The sequence below is a fragment of the Cheilinus undulatus genome, linkage group 4 (genome assembly GCF_018320785.1).
Source record: "Cheilinus undulatus linkage group 4, ASM1832078v1, whole genome shotgun sequence".
Taxonomy (NCBI): domain Eukaryota; kingdom Metazoa; phylum Chordata; class Actinopteri; order Labriformes; family Labridae; genus Cheilinus; species Cheilinus undulatus.
The window spans coordinates 41665946-41691342 of record NC_054868.1 but is presented as its reverse complement, the minus strand read 5'-3'; the positions used below and the strand labels follow the sequence as shown (position 1 = coordinate 41691342).

The following is a 25397-nucleotide window of genomic DNA, read 5'->3' as shown; positions in this document are numbered from 1 at the left end:
GGAGACGCAAACACACAATACTAACTGCCAGCTCTGACATAGTACTAGAATATCCAATCAACCAGACCAAACTACAACACAGATATCGCTACTTCATTTTGATAACTTGCCACCCAAAGAGAGGCAAGAGAAACATCATGGAATTTGTGTGATTTTCCTTTTTCTTCTCCCATGGTTGACTGGCATCTTAAAAAGATACTTCTGCAAATCATTCATGATATCCAGACAGCTTTTATTCTCCCACTGACTTTCAACACACGTTTTTTTCCCCTCAAAAACATCAATTCAGGTATTATGCACCATATAGGTTTAGCACTGGTATCAGAAAAAAAAACAAAGGATAACCAACCCTAGTAAACAGTGGAGGTACAAGACTTGCCAGCCCTTTTATTCCTCTCCCCATGTCCTCGGCGCTGTTTTAAAAAGCCTCTAGATGTGAAAGCAGAGAGGGATGAAGACATTTCCACTGCTAATACATTTTAAAGGCTGTATGCAGACAAGTAGAAGTATAGCACAGCTAACAGTGTGTATTTAAATATATTCAAGGTGCATTTAAATCTACCTCAATCTACACACATGTAGCCTTTAATATGCTATTAACTAACAACTATGTGACAGTGTCACAGTGCACTTCATTAATTGTATCAGTGATTTAAAGTCAAATGCATGAGTTTTAGATTGAATACAAATAAAAAAAATTTAAAATATTCAAAAAATTAGGAGCAAAGTATCATTTTTGATATAATGCTCTAAAATGCACATATTTTAACATATTTTTTGTTACTTCTCGGTTATAAGCCTATTCATTTCTGTGTTGCTTTTTATTTTGTATACTTTTTTCCCTCATTTTTCATGTTTGACACATTACAGGCTGTACAGGCTATCATAACTAGTTCTACATAACACTAGATGGAACAAACTGTAAGCTGCACTATTGTCAGTTTTACTTAACCTGGTTGGTCTCATTAAGATAAGAGATTTTTTTTCAAGGAGGATCTGACAATGTAAAAATAGAGTCATAAATTAAAGTAATACTTTTTTATTCACCAATGAACTGAACCCATACCAAACCGTGACCCCAAAACCAAGGTACACACTAAAATCATGACCTTGGTGAACCCTTACATCCCTACTTACAAATGACTTGATTCACTGTGTAACTGAGCAGGGAAAGATTCACCACTCACTAGGTCAGTATGGTTTCCTGTATAAACACCAAACCAGGCTTAATTTGAGAAGCACACACCAAATGTTCACCCGTACTCAGTTTATCTTCCCCATGACATTCTGTTGGTGTGGAAACAGAAAGCTTCACAAGGAGTTGAAGTTTAGAGAAAAACTTTATTAGACCAATGCATTTTGGCTTGTGGACTTCATCAGGGTCACGAAGAAAGACGCTGCAAACATATTCAACCAATTTGGATATATGTAATCGCTAAAACAGTGAAAATATGGCCAATATGTTGGCCAAGAGGTGCATGCAGCTTGCAGAAAAAATAGTTGAGCCTTCCAATCTCTAGATTCCCAGAGCACAAGATGCACTAGTGTATGTGAGACACTGTGCTTGTGCAGAGAGTCTACAAGCCCTGATCAAGCTGTGATGCAGCTGAGACGCCACTCAATCTGAAACTGCCGTTGGCATCCATATATCACACAAGATTTTGTAAAGACTTGGAGTTTCATTTGTTTTATGTAGAGAAACACAACTAAAAGTGAGTGAAACTGTTTTTTGTGACTTTATACCTGCAGCCAAGTGGGACAAAAAGAAAGTCAAAAAGGTTGCGTAACGATTGCTGGCACACACAGCTTGTTTCCAGGGCTGATAATGCTCATTTTAGACATTTAGAGTTAAAGATGGACCACACACAAATCTTACATACAACATTCAAGGACCAATGGATGTTACGGCAGAAAGCCAATAGTCGGAAATCGTTGCCATCTGTTTTAGTGCCTTACTGCACACATCTCAGCTTTCTGTTAAATTTTGAGAAATGGATAAATCAGATACAAAGGAAAAAACGGTGCAGATTACTTGTAAACTTGTCAGCATTTTGGATCTATTATAGCTTGATTATACTATAGTTAGCAGTGTTGTCATCATATTAAGGGGGTAAAGTGATCATTTCTATTAGCATTAATGTAGCCTTTGTTTGTCTGTTGTGCAAAAATCATACATTTATTTTTTTAAAATCCCATCAGAGTAGATCTTAAGTAGGTTACTCACAAGGTGTGTGCATGAAGAAAAAAGGTAACTTGGGACTCCAAGGAAGTCAAAGCTTTTGTATGAGAGGCAATACATCTTTAAGACATTAAAGCAAATCTAGCAGCCCTTGATGTATCACCAGGATATTTGTGTATGCACTATATCCTTTGAGAAATGGTACAAGAATCATACACTACTAACAATATGAACCTAATAGACCTAGCTGAGAGTGTGTAGCTGTGCATCATAAGCTGCACTGAGACTGCATTTATGACCACAGCAGGGTTCAAACAATCCAAGGGACAACTGAAAAAAGGAAGAAAAGAGGGAGTTGAACAGTAAGAGAAAGTTACTTTGTATGAGGGTGATTTTTGCTGCTATAAATACCGTCAGGAAAAGCCAGGTGACATAAAAGCAAGCAAACATTTAATAATTGAGCAATGCGTGGCAGGTGGGCAGCGTGACGACGGTGCTGACTCATGGCTTTCCGCAGCTCCGGAACAATGACGCTCCAAAACAAACAGTGGGCTCTCAGCGCAGCCGCACAGTTTGTGCTGAGGCGGGAATCCTGAAGACGACTTCGGAAGCTCAGTGGCAGGAGCACTCTGCTCGGGAAAATCCTGTTTAATATAATATGAGTGAGACCGCTCGTCCGCTAACTCACACACACACACACACACACACAAAACACAGCCACAGTGTCAAACACACACGCATACACACATTGCTCTAGTTTCCTTCCTACTGAGGAATGGGGGAAGGGGTGAACAGTAGCTGCAGCTCACTGTCACGACATGGTGGGCTTCACTCTGACTGAAAACTCAAAGGTACTAAAAAGCACCCATGAGCAAAGACAGATCCAGCTTATTAAGATACACCTGGTTCAAGTTAAACAGATCTAAAGAGCTGCTTGACACAGTTACTCAAATACATCCAAAATGATGGTTAAACAGCCATGTGCATAAGTTTAAGGCATGTAGGGCGCTAAGGATTCATCCAAGGCCCAATGTGCCATAACCTGGAGCTGGAAAGGGGGGCAGGGCAACCAGAGCCAAGCTTGACACATGTGACCACTTAAGTCGCTGGGTAGCCAAGGTGAAGCTCAATGGCATCTCCTTTGTCCGGGCCTTTTCAGACGTTATAGGACCAGAGATGGCAGTTTTTGGGACCTTGGGATATGCACAGCATGGCGAGGGGCTTGTGACAACACTACTACCTGCCAGGATTGTTCCCTAGGTCAGTGGTACTTAATGGGGAACCACAGTGGGGGTCATGAGACACTGGGAGGGGGTCACCAGAGGCCTTCCGAAAAACAAAGAATATTTTTCAAATGATTTCAAATTGCATATTTTACCCATTTTTTATAAATATATATGCATGAAACTAGTTAAATGTAAACTAAATACATAGTAAAAAGCACACAGTATTTGACCACCTTAAGGTACAGTAGGGGACCCAATCTCTGGCACCTTTATTTTGGGGGTTGTGGGCTAAAAAATTTGAGAAACCCTGCTCAAGGCCATGCTTAATCACCACATCCACCCCTTACTCCACCCTAAAAGTGTGTACTTTGTCATTTTCAAACCGATTATTTTCCCATGCCCCTGGTAATACACAAGGACATCCAGAGCATTACCTGGGTTGTGTCAATCTTCCTTCTCCCCCAATGGTGCCCTAAGGGGGGCTTATTCCAATTCAACTTTTCAATTTTTGGCCCAAAAATGCCTAAAAGTTCTGTTATGTTCTGGGGAGTTGTACAAATGTCTATCAGGAGTAGTTTTAAATCTGCACAGAGGTAGTTCAGAGTGTTCTGTGAATTTGTCCATGAAATTGCTCATTAAGTCAGTCTATTGCACACTTTGTACCAGCGAGGTTAAAGGGCTTTTTTGTTCCTATTTAGAATCATAAACTGGTGTTCATGGAACTGTAATCCTCCAGTGAACTAACATAAGTTCACATGAACAGACATCGATTCACTCTGACTGCTTCAAATGAGAAAAAAGATTTAGGCAAAGACAGGGCAAAGCCATTAAATCTGTAGTCATTCTAGTCTTGGGAAGCAGAAAGTAAGAACTGAAACAGAAGAAAACTGCTGTAATGTGGATGTCACAGGAATAAAACCTCCATAGGCTGGAGGATTTTTTTTTTAGGGTCTTTGTGGTTTTAATTAAAAGACACCTCACAGAGAAGTATCACATCCTATTGCATCCTATCACAAAAGGTAAATGGTCAGTGGACTTGAACTTTTAAAGCGCTTTCCTGGTTATCTTACAATTAGAAGTACTTTTACACTGCAGGTAAAACTTAGCCATTTACATCTATTCACTCCACATTTATACACTGATGGCAAAGGCAGCTATGTGGAGTAGGGCTGTCCAATTCCGATACCAGTATCGGAAATACATCCGATACTGCTCAAAATGCAGGTTTTAGTATTGGCAGGTACACGAGTTCATGCACCGATCCGATACTGTTTGGTTTAGCCTTATATTTTGCTTTGTTTAGCCATGTTAAATGTTAGCGCTATAAACTGGAAATCAATTCTTCTTCGCTACAGCTCGAAACAGGCTACCGTTTTTTAGCGCAGCATAGAAGAACCAAAGATCCACTGCAGCAGCAAAGAGTGGTGGCTCCGTGACAGTTTTTCTCTGAATGTGATTGTTAAAATGCCTTCCTGAATGGCACTTTCATACACAACAAGAATTGACACAGTTTATCAAAGGTTAAATAACTTTTGAACCATACATCGCTGCCTCTTACTTGTATTTCCTCTTGAAGTTAGCGGTTCTGTCGTCCCATTGACGCTATTCATGCCCTTGAATTCCTTGCGGCAGCATTTTCAACTAGCCTGGAGCTGGTGTGACTTTTGGTGACTTTAATGACTAAATTCACACCAGTAAACCCAATATTGAACATCTTTTCTCCACTTCAATCAAATTACGATCATTTATTACCGCTAGCCCGAATGCTAACTCAAATGCTAAACGCCATATTTGTTCGGGTCTGTCAGCCAGTTACAGGCTGTTCTGTAATTGCATCATGGTGCCTGAGTAGAGCAGAAAGGAGAGAGACCGATAGAGCCTGTGATACAGCCCCCTGTATTACTGTTATTTTAATGTTTAGGAGTAAAACTCAATAATCAGAAGAAAAACAACCTTTTGCTGAGCCATGTTCTGAGTCAAATATAGGTCTAAAATAATTTGCTAGTCTGCACAGTCAGCCCAGAAAGTTCACACCAGTATCAGATCAGTACTCAGTATTGGCCTATACCAAACACCTTGGTATCGGTATCGTTTCAGGAAGGAAAAAGATGGTATACAGTCTACAGTCCCATTCGAATTTCATTTGTTATCTTTTACAGATTTTGAATTATATTTGAATATTTATGCACATTTTTTTAATATGCATGAAAAATGTTCAGTTGCTTGAACCACTGTGTAGTTACACAATTGTCCACTAGAGGACCCTCCAATGTTACATTGCAGATTGCAATGAAGAAATAATGAGCTAAAGGCAAAAGTCGTTAATGTTAACTTTTATGCACTTTTTTAGTGCAAACACAGCCACCTGCACCATTTAGAGGCCTTTAACAGGTATTTTGGTACTGATGGTCAACTTTAAATGAAAAAACAGGTTGGAAATTCTATGTCAAACAAATATAAATTAAATTGCACTGCTTACAGCAGTGATGAAATGATGTTTATAATGAACAAAACATTTTTAAAAATGTCGGTACTATCTTGTTCCTACAGGTTTTTACCTAAAACATGAGGCATTCCACTTTTTCTGAGTCAAGAGCAGAGCGTATTTTGCTCACTATTGTCCCAGCAGTGGAGAAAACTCTCCGCCCTGATGGAGGTGCCCATTATGCACAGCTAACAGCGTGCCAGCTGGGACAGGAGAAGACACCTGGACCTGATCGTTTTCCAGTCAATGGGCATTGCGGTTTTTTTTCTCGTACATCAGCATCTCTTGATGTAGCGAAGCCTCACTTGCCAAATCACTACCAGCGTGAGCACCACCTTGGCGATAAACATCCCCAAACATCCGCACTGGTGGCCATTGCAGCACCTGTGTTTTGGTTTGAAAACTTTATTGTTCATCATGTCAAGTGTCATGTGATGAAACATTTGGTCCCAACACCTACATATGGGTGAAGTAGAGGCCAAAGAGAGGGGGGAGAGAATGGAGAACGATTGTAAACAGCAAAAATATTTTTAAAAAACACATTTGAATAGTAACTTCAGCTTTCAAATATTGAGTTTTTAAATATTCGAATTATATCCAAACCCCAAAATTCGTTCCAACAGCCTTAATCCCTGATGCAGAGTCACCATCAGTTTGAACTAATCCCATGCATACATACCCATACACAAACATATGCCACTGATGGGAGCAATTACTGCCAAGACTACAAGTCGTCATCATCAGCCATCAACCCTTGTATTCACAGAGTGGTCAGCCTCTTTACTGTGTGATCTTCCGACAGCATTTCTTTAACCCCGGGCTTCACAGTTGATCCTTTTTCACCCAATCAGCCTCACCACTACCACCAGTGTCTGGACTTCACAGGGTAATACATCTTGCCTTCACTCAGGGCAGACACCTTCAATCACGCTGTGTACTTGTGGAGTTAAAGAGACTCTGACAATAATTCAATATCACATCTATGTTTATAAATATAATCCAATATAATATAAATGTAAAATAACATTTATCGTTGCATCAGTCACTTGTCTCTCCTGATTGAAATGTCTGTGCACCAGATTTACAGATTGCAGTCCTCTAAGTGGGCAACCTGGTTCAAGTGGACCTGTGCATGGCTCTCCCCACACTCTCCTCAACTCCATCCACTGCCCTATCTTAATAAACGCATAAAAGCCCTCAAAGATAAATCTTTAATTAATTGCCTTTTTACATCATCTTCAACGGGAGACTTTGTCATTTAATTCTCACACCTTATGAGATTCTGGGTTATTTTTAGGTCAGGCGGCACAGAAGGAAAAAATGAGTACACCAAAATGGTGACTGTTTCTTGGTTAATATAACTGCAACATGTGTTAGACTATGGACAGCAGTGGCAAGAAGTAAGAGGCAAGAAAAAAAGAGTTTCACTGAGGAACACAGTGAAACTCATCTCAATCTGAAGACATCATCAGCCCACTGATTCTCTTGGGATGACTGTTTCGAACTATATAACTATAACAGTATAAAGTCGATAAAGGGATCAGCCGTTTTTGTCCACACATACAACCAGCTTGGATTATGTTGGGGAATTTTCAGGAGTGCAGTACATGTGTGAAAGAGGCTTGGATCAAACAAGTCTTTGGTTCAGCTTTGATAACGGGTCGTATCATATCATCAGTCAAAGTGCAAGGAAAATTGAATGTACAGTTATTTCAACAGTTTTGTTCCAATGTTCTTCATCTCCGTTCTGCTCTGCTCAGGTTAAATTTTAACTTTGCAAAGCCAATGGATTAGACATATTCCATGTCTGTCATCATGCGGCTGAGACACTGAAACGCTTGTTCCTAGTCAAAGAGTGACTGGACCAATCACATCACTTGAAGAGAAAGAGACTAGCTAGGGGCATGGTTTAGTTTCACCACATGTGAGTAAACAGCAGTCAGTAAGGAGATTAGCATGGAGGCAGCTATAGCAGCAGTTTTATCAAAGCAGGACATTTTTTTAACAAAAGAAAAGCAAAGAACAGCGTGGAAAGCTTTTCTTTATGAAAGAGAAGATTGCAGCTGTTCTCCCAACTGACTTCAGCAAGCTTAATTTACCAACTGGCTCCACTGAGAGTGAACAGGCGGCTCACTCGTACTGTGCTTTGTTGCTCTGATTAGTGCATAATAAATGAGAAAGACAAAACCTTTGTCCAATCAACCTCCATTTTTTTCTGTTTTGTTTTGTTTTAAAAGTCTCTGCCCCCCCAAACAATATGGCGTTTTGCCCTGTTGGATGTGAATCATATCCATGGATGTAACACAGTCCGTCTGGTGTGTCAGGTTAGTTAGACAGTTTCAGACTATTATTCTCTGTCCCTGTATTTCAGAGTGAGGTTTTTACAGGTCTAATTAGGCCGATGCATATGTCAAAACGTGCGCCACTGTCAGTGCAGTAAGTATAATGACTGTTTTTGGTGAGTGAACGGATTTTAAAACACTCTGGCAGTAAATTGTTGCTTTACAAGTCCTTCGAGAGGTGTGCAACCAGATCCTACTAAAGGTCGAATCAACTCGCACTGGAGGCTCTGTACTTCATAGTTAATTTTTGGCTGTAATTCTAGTCCTAATCTAAGATTTACTGGAAATGAATGTGCAAAAGAATCAGTGATATCATGATCTGTCTGCCTTCATGTTGATTTATCTTAACTTTAGACTAAATTTTAGCCATTGTGAACCTCTTCATGTATGCAGAAGGGTGGAGATCTTCCCCTCAAGTGGAAGGTCCTGGTTCAAGCTCAACATGGAAACTGTGATGTAACTAGTAGTGTTCCTGAAGTGGTCATAAAGTCAACTCTAAATCACTGTCAACACTTTAGGAAAAACAGGAGAGTTGTACCTTCTTCCACGGTTTATAGAAAACCTGTTGTTCAAGCACAATCATTACTGCTTTTTAGTGTGGTATGTATTGTGTGTGATGAAGAGAACAAAATAAACAAAACAAAAAAGTTATGAGGCAATCTATGTGGATCAGTTTCTTTGCTTTGCAATTTTGTTGTGTTTTTTAATGTAATGATTGAGGAGAAGAGAACACGAAGCTCTCCCAGGTCCCCATGACATCCTGTGGACAGTTTTCTATGTATAAGACTCAGGACATCTTTCTAGGAAAATTCAAAGGATGTCATGTTTATGTACGCTCAGACAGTTTACATATACAGCTGATTACATTAGCTTGGAAAGGAGCTTTCTAAAATCAGGGAACAGCAGCAACAACACGAAAAATCAACACAAATACAAATACGCATTTAAAAGTTCTAACTTTTATATCAAGTTCTAACTATAGGGGTGTTACTTGACATGACTGTAAGGCAGTGAAATTATCATTATCAGCATTATTATGGCAATATGGGCAATCTCAAGAAACACTTTCACACAAACAAAACCACTGCCTCACTCAGCAGGGGGACAATTTACCCTCTGGATGAAAGCCTGGGTATAATGGTAATTTTTTCATCACCATTAAAATGTTGTCGATGAAACTCAGGCTTGCTATTAGCTGCCCTATAACTGATGGTTATTACGTGGAAAAAAAAGGTTTTGGATTTATTCTGGAGTCAGGACAGATCCGACTGACATATCTTTCATTTATCATGCATGCCTTCTTATCCCATCTGTGAAATCATGCTCAAGTTGTTATTAGGGCTGAATGAATAGCTGAATTTTCATAATCAAAATATAAAAGTGCCCAATGACTTCAAGCAGGCCTGAAGGGTGATGAATAAAAAAAAGAAAACACAAACCGTGCACCTTGTCAATATGCAACATTTAACCAGTCTGATACACAGACAAATCAGATCAATCTCATGTTAACAAGCATACTTCCCAAGTAACTGGGCACAACTTGATAGTGACAGACGTTAGCAACAATGAATGAAACGATAGAGGATCTCCTCTAAATTACTGTATAAATGTTTAATTCGGCCCTTTAATTCATAAAATGCCACCAGTATGTTGACTGAAGTAGACCCTTTTATATCATCTATATAGTCTTTTATTGTGTATGGAAAGTTTTAAAATATCATCTCTGTTATGTTGTTATGTTTGGTTACAAAAAATTAGGATTATCTTCCTCTTCAAGGGTGACGCAAACCTACACAAAAAATTTATTAATCCCAAAATGCAGCTGATGGCTAAAACACTGCAGTCTAATTCACCCATTCAGGCTCACAGCTTTGATTACACTAGTCTAGTTATGTGTGCTGATGCACGCTTGATGACTTTCTGACAAGTTTCATGACGTGAGAGCATCTTTCAGACATTGTGCAAGGAGCTCTCCTGTGTCATCATTGGGAAAAAATCTCACTTGGAGGCACAAACTTTTTAACTGCTGGGTGTCAATGTAATGTACCATTAGGTTGAGATAAGGCTCAAAGGTTCTGTACCACGAATCTGTCGTTGCGGAGAAGTGGGTCACATTTGTTAGCTGCTGGGCCTACTTTTCTTTTACTGACGTGTTCAACTCTGGCAGGGAGTTTCAGCAAAAAAAAAAAAATGTACCCAGGCAAATCATACTTTGGGTCGAGTGTCTTCATGAGGTTTTTAAATCCTGGCTTTTCAGCAACACTTAGTGGGGCCATGTCTTTAGTGATGTGTTGTGTTACTGCCACTGTAATCTCTACATCATCTCGTGGCATCTTTGTACTTAAAATCCAAACCACCACCAGATGACGAATTCATTACTGTTTTTCTTCAGAACCAAAATGCCCGTCCCCATCTCAAACTACTGTCTCTGACTCTCTTTGTTTACTTTCTCTGCTCTCTCATGCTTTCCTCCCTCTCCTTCTGATAAAAAAATGCACATTCACAGAGGAGAGTCTTGATGGGCTGGGGAGGGTGCCGTCTGCTGTGACTGAGGCTGAGGAGACAGTGAAGAAATGAAACTCCAGAGAAAATAGCATGCTGGCAATTGAAACTTCCACGTAATTGATACGATGGTCTTGATACAGACATTTTATACATCTCACGTGGAAAAAGATGTGACACTTGGAGTATAACAGAATTTATTGCCAACCCCTAACCCACAATTTACAAACCAGTTTGCAGGGTTTCCCAAAACCAAGTGCACATTGTGCACCATAGCTATTTTATTAACTGTGCGCAAAAATTTGCAAAACTAAACAATGTGCTTCAATTAAAATCCAAAGTTTACTTTTACAGAATCAGTGGATGCAGATAATAAATCAGTTTAAAGAAGCAATGTGATGTTTAGGGGCTTATAAAGTAGAATACCTTATAAAGAAGAAAGACAGGAATAATATGGCAACTGCACACATGCTTGTTGATGCATCATCATGATACTGAACAATGTAAATGCAGATTTTTTATTTTCCTTATGTAAGGCTAGCCTGGTTGACTCAAATTTTTTAAACTTTGATAAGATTCTGGTGAAAATAATGATAACTGTCCATAAAACAAGAAAAACAGGGATATGTTGGGCAATTTCTTGTTTCTGAATCAGAAATTAAAAGTCAACTCCTGCATACATGTACCCGTGCATTCAAAACACTATGTTGGAGTTTATTGGTAATTTGAATATGGCTTCATCTGAAAGCGTTGTTACTTTTCAGTACAAACTATTTCAATGCATTAAAAAGTATTAAAGTAATGACAATTTTGACAACTCTCAGGCTGACATGATGTGACTGGCTGATGCCCAGGATTATGGCTTGCATTTGTAAATTGGTAGGATGACAGCAACCATTACTCATCAGTAAGACTGATGACTGTGGATCATTTATCACCAGTGTTAACATGTCTTTCTACAAACTCCACAACCTTTAACTGTATTTGAAATTACAACAGAAATCCTTTATATCATAACTTCCACCCATAGTACTGGAAATCTTGTACTCCAACATAAAGAGCACGCCAAGGAGAAAATGTACATTACATATTGTACTTAACTGTTAGAGACTCCAGTGATACGCCACTATTGTATTTAAAGAAGAGAACAGGCAGTAGATCTCCAGGGTCACTCCTGAAGGAATGACCCACAGATTCACTCTGACATCAAGGTTTGTTTAGCTTTGCTCCATTTGTGTGAGCTTTTTATGAGAACAGTGATTTGGAAAGAAGCATGAATGACTCTTGAGTGAGCGTAAGAGCTCGTGCACGTCCGTGTGGGTGTGTGCGTGCGTGTGTGTGTGTGTCATCTCCAGCTGAGTAGCAGGATGCAGACAACCAGGAAGAGATAAGCGAGGGTGAATGGAGGGAGCTCTGCGTGTGTGTGTACTAGAGTGTGTGAGCTTGTATGCATTTGTGTGTTCGCGTGGGGAAATCACTTCACAAAGGCCTGGAAGTGTGTGTTCTCCTGTCTACCAGTGCGGGACTCAGAGGAGATAAGCAGACAGCCAAATATTCCTCTTGTGTTTTCCCAGCAAAAACAGGAGGCGGAATACCAACCACTCAGACCGATGCCACCGGGTCAGGCCTGGAATGAGCAGCGCTTCCACTACTTACAAGCTCCACGCACGCACGCAGAGTGACGGCCGTCGAACCCTTACGCACTGACAACAAAATCTGTCCACGCCAGGGATGCAATTAATAAATGTCTTTGTTATCTATTAGTCTGCTGATTTGTTGCTCAGTTATAACTGGATGTGCAATTTCCCTTTATTTACAGATTCTTATTAATGTTTATTTCTGTTTCTTGAGATACCGTGAACTTCTGAATTTTGTGCACGAGTGCAGGTGTTGTCTCTGATTGGTACATATGGGCAAGCAAATCAGTGTATGTGTAGAGGCTTTGAACAAAGTGCTCCTAGGAAAGTCACTGCTGAATGGGTTTAATACACATAAAACAAAAAGCAGCGAGAAAAATAATACAAACAGTATACAGATCATGTTCATGATTCTATGTTCAGCCTTTTTCCCGTCTTTAACGACTGGTAAATTAGATTTCATAATTTTCCCCACAGTATGTATTCATATATTAGAGGTTAATTCATGATTAGTTTGAGCCTAAAGGTTAAAAAATGCTAGATGAGCACTACTTTTTGATAAATATGAACTTCAACATGTATAAAATTGTCAATATATGTTTTTACAGGACTGTTTTGTTGATCTATATGGAAATAATGCTAACTTTTAAGAGGAAAGTTAACAGACACATAATTATGAAAAATAAAAAACACTTAGTACAGTTCAGGATGCAAAGATGCATCACTTTAACTGACTGATATCAGCCGTGTTAAACAGTAGTCCATCTGCAAATTATGTGTCATGAACTGATGTCAAAAGCTAGTGTGTATCTGATGTGTCACATTAATTCAATGCCGATGTTAAAGATCATTTTTTGGGCATTTTTGCCTTTATTTGATTGGACAGCTGAAGAGAGACAGGAAACATGGGGAGAGAGAATGGAGGAAGACATGCATCAAACATGCACCGAGACCGAGAATCAATCCCACAACTAGTGTGCTGAGGATTATAGCCTCTGCTTATGGGTGTCTGCTCCATCCACCAAGCTACACCAGTGCCCTCAATGCTGGTTTTTAGAACAACTAACAAGTGACTTAGCCTTGCAAAGACAATGTATGGACCAGATTCCATGTCCATCATCAAGCAGATCCATTTTTGCAAAGTTTCAATTTGAAAAACGTATTTATTTATTTATCGAGCTAATTTTTTTTTAACAAGTGCTGTGTTTCCATCACATTTTTTTACAAAATAAAAGCAATATTTATTAAATTTCAACCAACAACAATTGTGCTTTAAATGTGTTTCCATTGAAGGGAGTTTTAGGCTTGAGTCTTGAGATTCTCATAAAATCTCATCTGGCGAGACTCCGCTGCAAGGAAGCTGGAAGCTCAGAACCTGTTGTGTGTTGGTACGGTTATGATTACATCTACCACGGTTGCAAAGACAATTTTCAACAAAAGACAAAGGCAACAGATGATAGTTCAGAGGCAAAGTCTGTATGTAAGGCAAAAGCCATGAATAAGGGTGAGTATGATGTTGAGAAAAGTCTCGGTCTCCTCTTCTGTCCACACGCATGGTGCCATGTTGTCTCGGAGTGAACTGGTCATGTGACACTATACATTATGTCTTGAGACGTGTTAATGTGGAAAAAGTGTTCCCACTGCAATTTTGCATTATATTTCTATATCGAAACGTCTGAAAAACCTCCTCATGGGAGCATAAAAACTTTTTTGCAATATTTGAGAGTTTTTTGCCATTCAGGTGTTTCCATAACCAGATTTTTATTGCGCTATTTAGATTTTGCACATTTCTAAGGGTAATGGAAAACGCAGCTATAGACAGACAGTTACACTGATGCTGTGGCATTAATCATGCACAGGATCCTGGTTGGACAATGGCCAGACCAATCAGGTCATTTGAGGAAAAAAGCGGTAGCTTTGGGCGTGGTTTAGTTGTACTGCAAGCCAGTAAACAATGTCTGCTGGTGAAAAGACTAACTTGGATGAAACTATAGCAGCAGTTTTATCAGAATTTTCTTGATCAAAAATATTTATTTTGCTTTTTTTCCTGATCAGCCTTAAGTAACAGTCTGATTCATTGATAGTAAACAATGATAATGACTGCTTGTCAATCTGGCATTATGCATTACTCTGCAGAACAGCGCATACCTAATACAACATGTGTATCTTTGCTCTGATTGGCCCATAATGAATGTGACAGACAGAACATTTGTCCAATAACTCTCTGAGTAAGGATGCACAAAGTTGGATTGTTGCTGTTATCTGATATGCCACTATTTCCAGTCTCGTTTTTGCTGATACTGATACTGATACCAATACAGTCAAGTGTCTCCAGAGTAAAGAGAGGCTGAGTCAGAGGAGCAGAGAGGGGCATGGGGAAATAGACAGTGCAGTAGTTGTTTTACACTAGGGCCTTCATTCAAAAGGTTCAGGGCTCACTTGAAGGTGTAGCACCCTAGGCAACCACTCATACCTGATGATATACTTGTACATCTTGCTGATATTTAAGGGTAATATAGGATTTATGCTGCTAATATCTACAGCCAATATATCATCTGTATATTAGCAGAATTTGAAAATTCTACTGATACTGATTATTAACATTTTAAGCTAGTATTTGCCTATACTAGTATCATGCCAATAATATTGTGCATCCCTGCCTCCACGTTTTGTGTTTTTGAAAGGATCTGTCCTTCACAAAGATCATCTATCTATGGACTCTTGCCCATATGGGGATTCGAAATATAACCCATGTCAGGGATATTAGAAACAGTCGTTATATCACATAGACTGTCTTTATATATTTCAGGTAATCCAAATGGTATTCTTTCTCTGTATAATTGAATTTCTGGGCTTGAATGAAATAAACTGCTTGCCTAATTGTTGCTGATTAATTTGACATCTCTAAAGTGCAGCATCAACTTTAACCCCTTAAAGCCTGTTGTATCATATTTGATACATACTTTTATGATACATCTATCTGATCAAAATGATCAATAAATTACTAAAAAAATCTGAATACAATCTGATAAATGATAAAAAAAAAATGCCCTCAAGTGGATTATCAGTTGCCAAAAACACCTAATGTATCAAATGAGCCACAAAAAAATATATTTGTTAATTTTAACGGAAATTTGGATTTTTTTTGGATTTCAGAAGAAAGTGAAATAAACATTTTTGTTCCAAAAAATCAGAATTTTCTGGCTATAATTTGTGTTTTCAGGCTTTAAAGGGTTAAATCTCACTTCTATCTCAACATGAATGAGCACAACAAGAGGAGCTTGAATTTCTACAGAAATTCAAAAAACTTAATCAACCAATAAGGACCCTATGATAAAGCTAAAAGCTTAACAGCTACTAAATGGAGCTTAAAGTGATTTTGTCAACTCTGTAGTTTTTTGTCAGTTGACTAAAAATTATTTCAGTCTTTGAACATAAACATTTCATACAAAAAAAGGTTACCTTTTTTTACTTTTGATCTGACAGAGCTTGTTTTAATAAGATGAAAGTGATTTAGATGGATAAAGATGAATAAATTGTCATTTCTTGAAAACAGCCTCCTCTTGATACATTCAGAATGATCATGAAATTAAAATCAGAGATGGCATACTGGCATGAAAAAATAAAAATGTTGAACTTTTTTTACCAAACATCATGTGGGTGTCCAATCAATTATAATGGTTGATTCTGCAGTGCATGTTATCATGGAGAAGGCAATTTCTGTGCCCTCCAAGACAAGCAGCCACAGCCTTGGCTTTACTCTGCAGCTCTTTTTTTGTTGTAGTGTAGTTTCATAGCAAGTTTGCAGTAAAGGCAAGGGCAACTACAAGACTATTAAACCTAGCTTTAAAAAAGCCTGTCATCAACTACACTTAATGGCAGTGTTGGCACCACAACAAACAGATTTTTATGCTACTTCGCAGAGACAAAGAGAACATTTGCATCAACTGCAGGTGTTTTCCCTCTTATAATACTGATGTGAACAGAGACAGATAAGGTTAAAAATGTCAAACAACCCTTTTAAGCTAGAGATGCAAACATACGCAGGCTGAATAGATTAAAGCTAGTGTCAACTGTCATGAAGACTACAGGCTTGGTTTGAAAAATTCTAAGCAATAACTAACTATTCAAGGCCATCCTGAGGCAAAGACCTCCAAAATGAACAGCAAAGGCAGCAAAATGGAGAGAATTAGACTAAACGATTTAAAATCCGTCACACATGCATGTGCATGCAGTTTGAATGCAACCAGAATGTCCTTTGGTTGTTTGTGGAATCTAGGTCTGCACTCAAGCAGCAAAATTTGAATGAATAAAGCAATGCCGACGTTTGATTTGCATTTAATCTGAACACAACATGCACAATATGTAAATGTGTTGTTCTAGTTCAAGTCCAGACATGGAGAGCTTCGCCGCATTTCACCCCACTCTGTCTGGTTCCTCTTTACTGTCTGCTGTCAGATAAAGCCACAGCAACACTTCAAAATAATATCAAAAAATTAAAAGATGTGATAAAAACATATGCACATGCTTATACTGAAGAGGAAGAAACTGAAAAAGCTCTAAAACGTGAGTGGGGATTTGCCTCAAAAGATCTAAGCATGTGCGTATGAATGGATCCTTTATGCATGCAGATATTTGCAGCAAATAAAAACTGTTTTCTCACTCAGTTATTTTAACCTACAAGAGTCACTCAGTTGGTCAAACATATGTAGACTGACTGTCTGCCTATAACCTGCCAGGCTTCCATCCAAACACACAGATATATACACACAGGGAAAGGTCCCAGCATAACTAAAAACCACAGAGTCATGGGATTGCTGTATCAACATAAAATCACCCTCACAGAGATCAGTATAACATACACATGAAACACACACTCACAATCTGGCCAGTGTCCAGGCAGGGTTGTCAGATTTGTGTATTTGGTATGTAAGGAATGTGTGTCGGTCAGCGTGTGGACGCTCAGCATTCTGGGTGGAGCTCCTATCGGTCCAATGTGTCATCACAGACGACGTTAAGGCTGCAAAGTGGCATTTAAATAACACATGTAGGAACGCATATGTGTGCAAACACATTCTGCACACACAGCGATCATGAGCGAAACAACAACATGGATGAGGATGATGCTAATGCAAGACTGCAACATTTCTCCTGCACAAACAGAAGAGGAGAGGTTCAGATTTCACCACCTGCTCTGCAGGAATGATGCTGATGTACTGGGAAAGGTTGACACGCAGCAATAATGCTTAACGCTCATTGAGCTTTCTACACAGTCTGCACAGCATGATTGTATAAAGTTCTCTAAAGACTTAGGACAGAATGGCACAGATCCATATTTCACACTAGGACAAAAACCATAAGATTACTTTGATTGGTACTGAGATCAGGGTTATAAAACTGAATTTTTTGTTGATTTAACATCTGCAACGCATGCACTTATCGAACTTCAACACTCTTAATACTTTGAAAAAGGAATAAATGAAAATAAATGAGTGAAATATAATGTGAGTGATATATGATTACAATTAACATATTTTAAAAAATGCTTTTAGGGACATTTTTTTTTACACAAACTGGATTTTAAATGAGAAATCCTATGGACAAATTGCATGTTGCACAGCAATCATTCAAGCATGATTGTCTTGATTGTTTGTTTTCATTATGGGAAGTTAATCATGATTGAAACTGAAACTCAGTTAATTTCCCAGCACTTCTTCACACACATAAACAAAAGCAAAAAATGAATTGCTGCCAAGTAAGAGGGCTAAACTGCATCTATGATATAGCTGTGATCATCCTGGCCTTTGTCCATACAAACAGGTGGATAAATAACTTTTACTTTGTCAATATCTAGAGGAGGGGGCCAAGGATCAAGCCCATTTCTACCCCTAGCCCGTATCTTAGCCCTTCCCCTTGACTTTGCACATCCACGTCAGGTGAAGGGGTATCCCAATTCTCTTTTGAATCAAGGACTAAGGCTAAGGGCTACATAGACCTTCAAATGAAGATTTTTCAGACCACACTTGAAAGCAAGGGGTATTTCCCACCATGCACTGCGTTCCCTTACAAAATGACACAACGGACTACAAAGCAGGCGCATAAATGTAAATATTTCGGCAATGAAAATACAACAGTTGTGTTTCCTCATACTATATACGATCTTTAGCTACTAGGGATGGGAGTTCATTGAATTTTCAGTATGTACATGTGTAAACGAGGGCTATTAACTGTATAAAAAAATGGAGAAGATCAACACCAAGGTCAATAGTTTGAACAAGATAGTCGAAGCTTTATTGTCACCCCTGATGACGCACTGTTCATCAGCAATGTGTGATGATGAACGGCAATCAAGTGGCGTCTCATTTCTTAAGGATAGGTTTTCACCCCTACCTCTTATCACTCTGTTTCAAGGGGCAAGGGGAAGCTGTGTTAATTTTGGCAGTTATTTTTAATTTTAGTTTTAGCCTTTAGATGAAATGCATTTTAGTTTTAGTCCCGTTTTAGTCATTTCTACCCTTTTTGTTTTAGTCTAGTTTTAGTCGATGAAAACTCAAAACATTTTAGTCTAGTTTTTGTCCAAGAATTTATTTTCTTGCCTGAATCTGGTACCAAATCATGGTAGTGTGCTCTCTGCACTCTGTCAAAACTGGGGTCCCTGCTTTCTATAGCTGAGGGGCAGAATAGCTATAGATGCATTGCATTTTGACAGATTTACTCACAGTGGAGAAATATAACAGATTTTGAATGTCCAACAAAAACTACATTACATTTTAGTCTAGTTTTAGTCATTTTGACAAAAACTGAACTTAGTTTTTGTCAGTTTAAGTCATCACAGATCTATTTTCGTTAGTTTTAGTATGGTTTATGTCATGGAAAAAAAAGGCTGGTGATGAACATTTTTTAGTTTAAGTTGACGAAATTAACACTGAAGGGAAGGGTTAAAGGGTAGAAGTGGGATTGGTCTCAAATATTGCTCTAAGAGCCAATGGTGTTTGGCACCACATTAAGATAGACAAAAGGTAGAAACAATCAGTGGACATGCAATAAGACTGAGAAGTTTCACAGAAAAAGAAGGCAGCAGGCTGCTGAATTATATTTGTAAAAATCCCAACAATTAATTGGGATTTAGCACAAATAAGCCAAAAGTTATAAAACTAGTTTTTATTACTAGTTTTTTTCTTTAATAAGAGTAACATTTTAAGACAGGCATCCAAAAACTGACTGCTGCAGATATCATTCAAATGATTATTGAAACCAGATGTAAAGTGAAGAATAAGACAAAATAAGACAAGGTAGATGGACTCTGCAAAAGCATACTGTACATACAGGATTTATAATTTTTAATTATAATAATAAATAATTTTAAAATAAAGCAGGGCATACAGAAAGTGCATTTTATAAGGGGACTGCATTAAGTCTTAAGTAAATCTCAGACTAAGTGTCTGAAAACATGAGTTCATTTGGGTGGAGCTCACAAAGACAGCAGGCGTAACCCACACACCTATAAAAGACTTGTAATGCAGAAAGAAAAAGATACATTTTCACTATAAGACCCGGTAAAAATGAGTCACCTCAGCACGTTGACACTGATTTGATCAAACAGTTGAGTAAATGTTACTTCTTTCACACTACACACATCTGTTTGTCTTGTGAGACCAAACAGGGTTACAGAGTTGTTTTACAGCAGCCCACAGACTGTCATTAAATGTCCAACAAAATTTTTATCACTGCGCGTGCACGTGTGTGGGTGTGTGTTGGAAAAGATAGAGCGAGCGTGCATTAGCGCGTATTTTGCTGCACTTGAGTCCAGCTGTTCCACATCTCCGTTGATGGTTGATTTAACATCTGGATGAACGCGCAAACAGACTCGTGCGTATTGTAAAAATGCGCATGTAAAGAAACGTTTCGGCCGCAGTGACAACCGAAACTCTGCCCACAGGTGATGCACGCGCGGTATGTGTGCGTGCATCTGTGGAGGGCACGGGCTTAGCAGGACAGTCACCGGGCTGCACGTGGCAGGCATCCACCCGCGGGATCACCACCGGTACTGACTTATCGGTTGTGATGGGTGGGGAGAAAAAAGGGGCATCTGGATGATTGTGTACACATGCACACTTACAAACACACACAGCCGCTGTCAGCTCTTATACACGTGCCAAGTCAGAGCCAGTGCGCTCGAGGGTAAAACGCGCAAAAATACTTATTTGACTTTTATATGAAAACTTAAAGAGATTAAAATCAGGACTCACCAGCTTTGCACGGGTCTTTGTAGTCAATGGTCTCCGCTTTATCCTCCTCGTAGTAATCATAGTCTGGCTCCTCGTAGTCGAAACAGTTACAAATAGTCACTTTGCCCCAGAAAGTCAAGCCGGCAAGCACCAGCGTGATCCAGCGCATCTTAGCGGCCAGTGCCGAGGGCACTTGGTCCATCTGAGGACTCAAATAAGCGAGTAACGGCCTCTCTGTTCGTCTCCTCAACTGTTAGGAGATGGTCAATCCACTCTCCAAAGAAAGCAGGAATTTATCGGCTCATTGTGAAGATCGCTTTCCTCTCTTGCAGTCAGGTTTTAGGTGCTGTAAAAGGCTACACTAAGTTACTCTTCTCGGCTCTCCTCCATAGTGAAAGTGCACCGAGATGTCTCTTTTTTTTTTTTTGGGTCCGTCAGTCAGCAAAGTGTCCGCTGTCCTCCGCTGTGGCTTCGCAGGTGAGGTTGCTGTGGGAAAAGAAACAGAGACAGAGCGCAGAGTGCGTGAGGGGGGATCAGGAGTGGATGATCTCTGAGCGTAAAGACGCACAGCGGTGAGTTTGAGTGCTGCTCACACAAGAAACATCCGCCTCGCGTATCACCAACCAGAACTGTTGTCTCTCACTCTCTCGCATAGTGCAACCTCTCTCTCTCTCCCCTCTCTCTCTCTCTCTCTCTCTCTCTCTCGTGTCCGGTAGTGTTACTGTCTCAATCCGAGTCAATGCACCGCCTACACACGCTCACAGCCAAATACCTGCACTGTTCTACCCAAGTGGTGCAGAACCAAAACTTTCTTTGGCCTCTTTTGTTTATATTCATTGAGCATTTGCTGCAGGTTTTATGTGCTAAAACTCTCTTAACAATACGCAGAGAGAGACCCTAAGCAAAACGTGCATATATTTTGGATAATCCTCTGTACTGAATAAACCTCATCAGAGCGCAGCACGGTGGAGACGGCGCGCACTGATTTAAAAAGCTTACTGGACTCAATAGAGTGAACCGGTAGCGGTAAAAGTAACACGGCGGATACAAATTAGCCTGTAAATTTTAGTATCCATCAGCCTCTGCGTAATGGGCGTTATCGGGCTATTTAGAGGCAGGTGCCAAGTAGGTGACAACCAAACCATAAATGCCCAGCGGTACAGGGCGTTAGGTTGCCTTTACGATCACGAGAAGTCTGCCTCTGAAAGAGAGAAACAGAGAAAAGAGCCGAAGACAGATTATCTGAAACTCAGAGCAGTTACACTTTGTAAGGCCTTGTGCGTAAAACAGGAGGAGCAAAACAACGATTACATTAGCTGAAGTGTTTTGGGTTGCTATATCCTGCAATCATGAACAAATATTTAAAGTGTTACTTTAAAAAAGCACTTTTTGACACATTTAAGTTTAATTTAGTTTGTTACTCTTTTCTTTAGATTAATTTAAGGTCATGTAAGGCTTGTGGAGTAAGCCTGCATTGGCACAAATCATATCCTCTGTAATCTGCCATTTACTGTAACCTCGCCCTGCAGTAGGTGGGTCACTAACAGATGAGTGACTTCATGAGGAAGTCCTCCACTGCATCCTCCACAACTACACTCCAGTAACCTCTCCTTTCCCTGTGTAAATGTATGGAAACCAGAGAGTATCTCAAAATGGAGAAAACTGCATGTCAGTTCAATTTTTGCGTCATTTCCCACATTTTCATAGACTGCGAAGTTGTCAACAAGCATAATCTCCCAGGTGCAACCTCCAGGCGCACACGGCAGACACAAGCAGTAAAAATAAAACAGCAGCAGTTGTTGACAGACAAGCGGTGCAGCCTGCGAACACCTTGTCAAGGTAAATCCTCCTGAGACGAGTTCACCCTGCGTCTCCGCAGCTTACCTGCTGCGTGTACCTGCCTGGGGCGCGTCGGTGTGCTGCGGCGTCACGAAGCGACCCATCATGCTCCAAATGCAGGCGTCTCCTTCAGGGGTCTCAGGGGGCCTCCGGTATCACTCGGTACCGGCGGTTCCGAACGTGCCCGCCTCCCCCCATTTATTACCGGGAGATTACCGGAGCGCTGTCTCTGCTGCTCCCGACTAATCCTGCCCTCTGGGAGAGGTAGCGGCGCGCTGACGTCACTCTATCAATCCAGCCGCAAGCTGTCCACTATACACGCCTGGGGCATGGAAACAAATCCCCTGGAGACAACACACAAACAGGGGACTTTATTCAGTGTAGGTAAACACACTCCTGATGGCTGGCCGGAAATAGAAGACCACCTCAACATGATTCTCAAGCTTCCTTATAAAAGACAAGTGGAGCAAGTTCCTCATAAAGAAAAATATTTGATTAAAAAAACCATAAAGTAGTCGAAAACCATGAAAACCAGCTAACAAAGAATGCTAAATGCTAACAGCTGCATGCTGCCATGTGTGGACATTACAGTCTGGCTTTCCATCAACATACCGCAGTAACAGGCGAATTTCTACGATTAGAATTTTTGAGAAAATTGTGACTGTCCATTGAAGTAGCCTGTTAGTAATTCACTTTAAATACTGGGGGAATACTAATGAAAATTTCAGGGATTTCCATTAATAATTTTGGGATTATTTCTTGGAAATTTTCATGGATTTTTTTGTATACTATTTTTTATATTTTTAACAGTTTCAATGTAAATTTTACTGTGAAATTTTTGAGTTTTTGCATGACAATTTTGGATTTTTGTCTTTGTGTTAATTTGGGAAATGTGTTTGATTTGATTGAATTGATTGAATTTTAATTGATTTTTGGGGGGCGATTTACTTCTAAATTTTAAGGTATGCACACAGAAACTTGGGAATTTTATTTTTTAATTTTGGGAATTTCAACGGGAATTGGACGGCAGGGTATCCCTTGATATTGCTAGAATGTAATAGACTTAACTGAAGGATTTTTTGGCATGTTTGGTGGAATTTTCCATTGTTTTTCATGGAACCTTGGGAATATATTTGTTGTGGGGAATTTGCTTCAGTATTTTCTGGAAAATTGCCCAAAATGCTTCAGCATACCAAGAGATTTTGGGCGATTCCATGCTCCCAACTTTGTGGGAACCGTTTGGAGATGGCCCCTTCCTGTTCCAACATGACTGTGCACCAGTGCACAAAGCAAGGTCCATAAAGACATGGATGAGAGAGTTTGGTGTGGATGAACTTGACTGGCCTTCACAGAGTCCTGACCTCAACCTGATAGAACACCTTTGGGATAAATTAGAGCAGAAACTGAGAGCCAGGCCTTCTCGTCCAACATCAGTGTGTGACCCCATAAAAGTGCTTCTGGAAGAATGGTCAAAAATTCCCATAAACACACTCCTAAACCTTGTGGACAGCCTTCCCAGAAGATTTGAAGCTGTTACAGCTGCAAACGGTGGACAGACATCATATTAACCTTTGGATTAAGAATGTGAGGTCACTTAAATTCATATGCGAGTCAAGGCAGGTGAGCAAATACTTTTGGCAATATAGTGTATGATTTATAAGTGTGTATGTTTTAAACTCAAAATGTGATTATTTTTTTCCAATAACAAAAATATTGTTTTCATTCTCTCCAAAACATCTTGCAGGCTGGATGAATGATCTGAATACTTTTATCATAAAGCAGTTGTCCTGAGTGTGTTGTGTGCCTGTGGTGAAGTGGTGTGGAGAAAAGATCATCCCTTCATTTATTCTATCAAATAACAACAACAAAGAAAGAAAAGAAAAGAAAAGAACAGATAAAAGAATCTTAAACAGGACCTGGCTCCCATCTTCTACAGAACAGACCTGGCTTCTTCAACCGTTTTGTTTTGCGACACATCCCTACCTCACAGAGGAAGACTATCACTGTTGGATGGGAAGCTGGCCCAAGAGACAGTATATCAAAAAGATTCATGAAAATGGTGAACGCAGCAATAGGTTCCAAAATTGCGATAACATTTTTGCCTTTACATTGATGCTTTGCGTAGTTTGACATATCAGCAAAAGAAAGACATAGTGACGCTGTTTTGTTACATTCACACTGATCACACCAATGAAGCACCAGTGACAGGACATAAACATCATCACCCGCCTCCAGTTTGCCCATGAATACCTGCTCCATTCACATCAGCTCACCAAGTTTGGGAGCTCCAGTTATGACAGAACATCTGTTTTCTTATTAGTCACCATCACTGTGCATGGATGACTTGACTAATCTATATCTGCAGATTGCTGAAGTTATGTAAAAACTAAACAAACAAAAACTTTTGAGAGTTGTGTCTGCAATTTATTTAGTGTGCTTGTGGTCTTGAATGCCCTCCTTAAAAATGCTAATTAACACTGGGGAGAGCACTGAGTGGCGTTTGGGCCTCTCCAGCCACTTACAGTACACTTCTGTGTGGTTCCAACCAGCCAATCTATTCAGCAAAATGCTTCCTTCTTAAATAGGATCCAGCTATTGAGATTAATGCTGTGTTCAGGTATTTGTGTCCCTATTTAAAGCACTTATTGATCAGTGTGTCTCTGAAACTCTCTGAAAAGTACCTCGCAAGCATTCTTACCCAGCACAGTGACCACCTCTAGCTCCGCCGCCACCACCCCTCCCTGAAACTGCACACACACCAGGAGGAACCCTCAATGAGCAGCGGCCCCTTGAGACTACCCCAGAGTGCTGTGTTCTGCAGGTATCGGAGCACTATTATTAGCTTTGTTTTCCTCAAACACACTTTAAGATCAATTCTATATGCAGGTGTTCAACTCCACAAGGTTCATATTGTTCTTGATCAACTTTAAAGCTACAGACTGTGCCAAAATTCTGTCAA

The 25397-nt window shown here is 39.7% G+C and overlaps 1 protein-coding gene across 1 annotated transcript in view; it reads right to left on the bottom strand.

Moving 5' to 3' along the window:
• Positions 1 to 21207, bottom strand: part of tll1 (tolloid-like 1) — a 94889-nt gene extending 73682 nt beyond the window's left edge. The window contains exon 1 of the mRNA XM_041785555.1: positions 20621 to 21207. Within this exon, the coding sequence (XP_041641489.1) occupies positions 20621 to 20801 (181 nt within the window). The 5' untranslated portion in view covers positions 20802 to 21207. The remainder of the gene's footprint in view (positions 1 to 20620) is intronic.
• Between the last annotated feature and the right edge of the window lie 4190 nt (positions 21208 to 25397).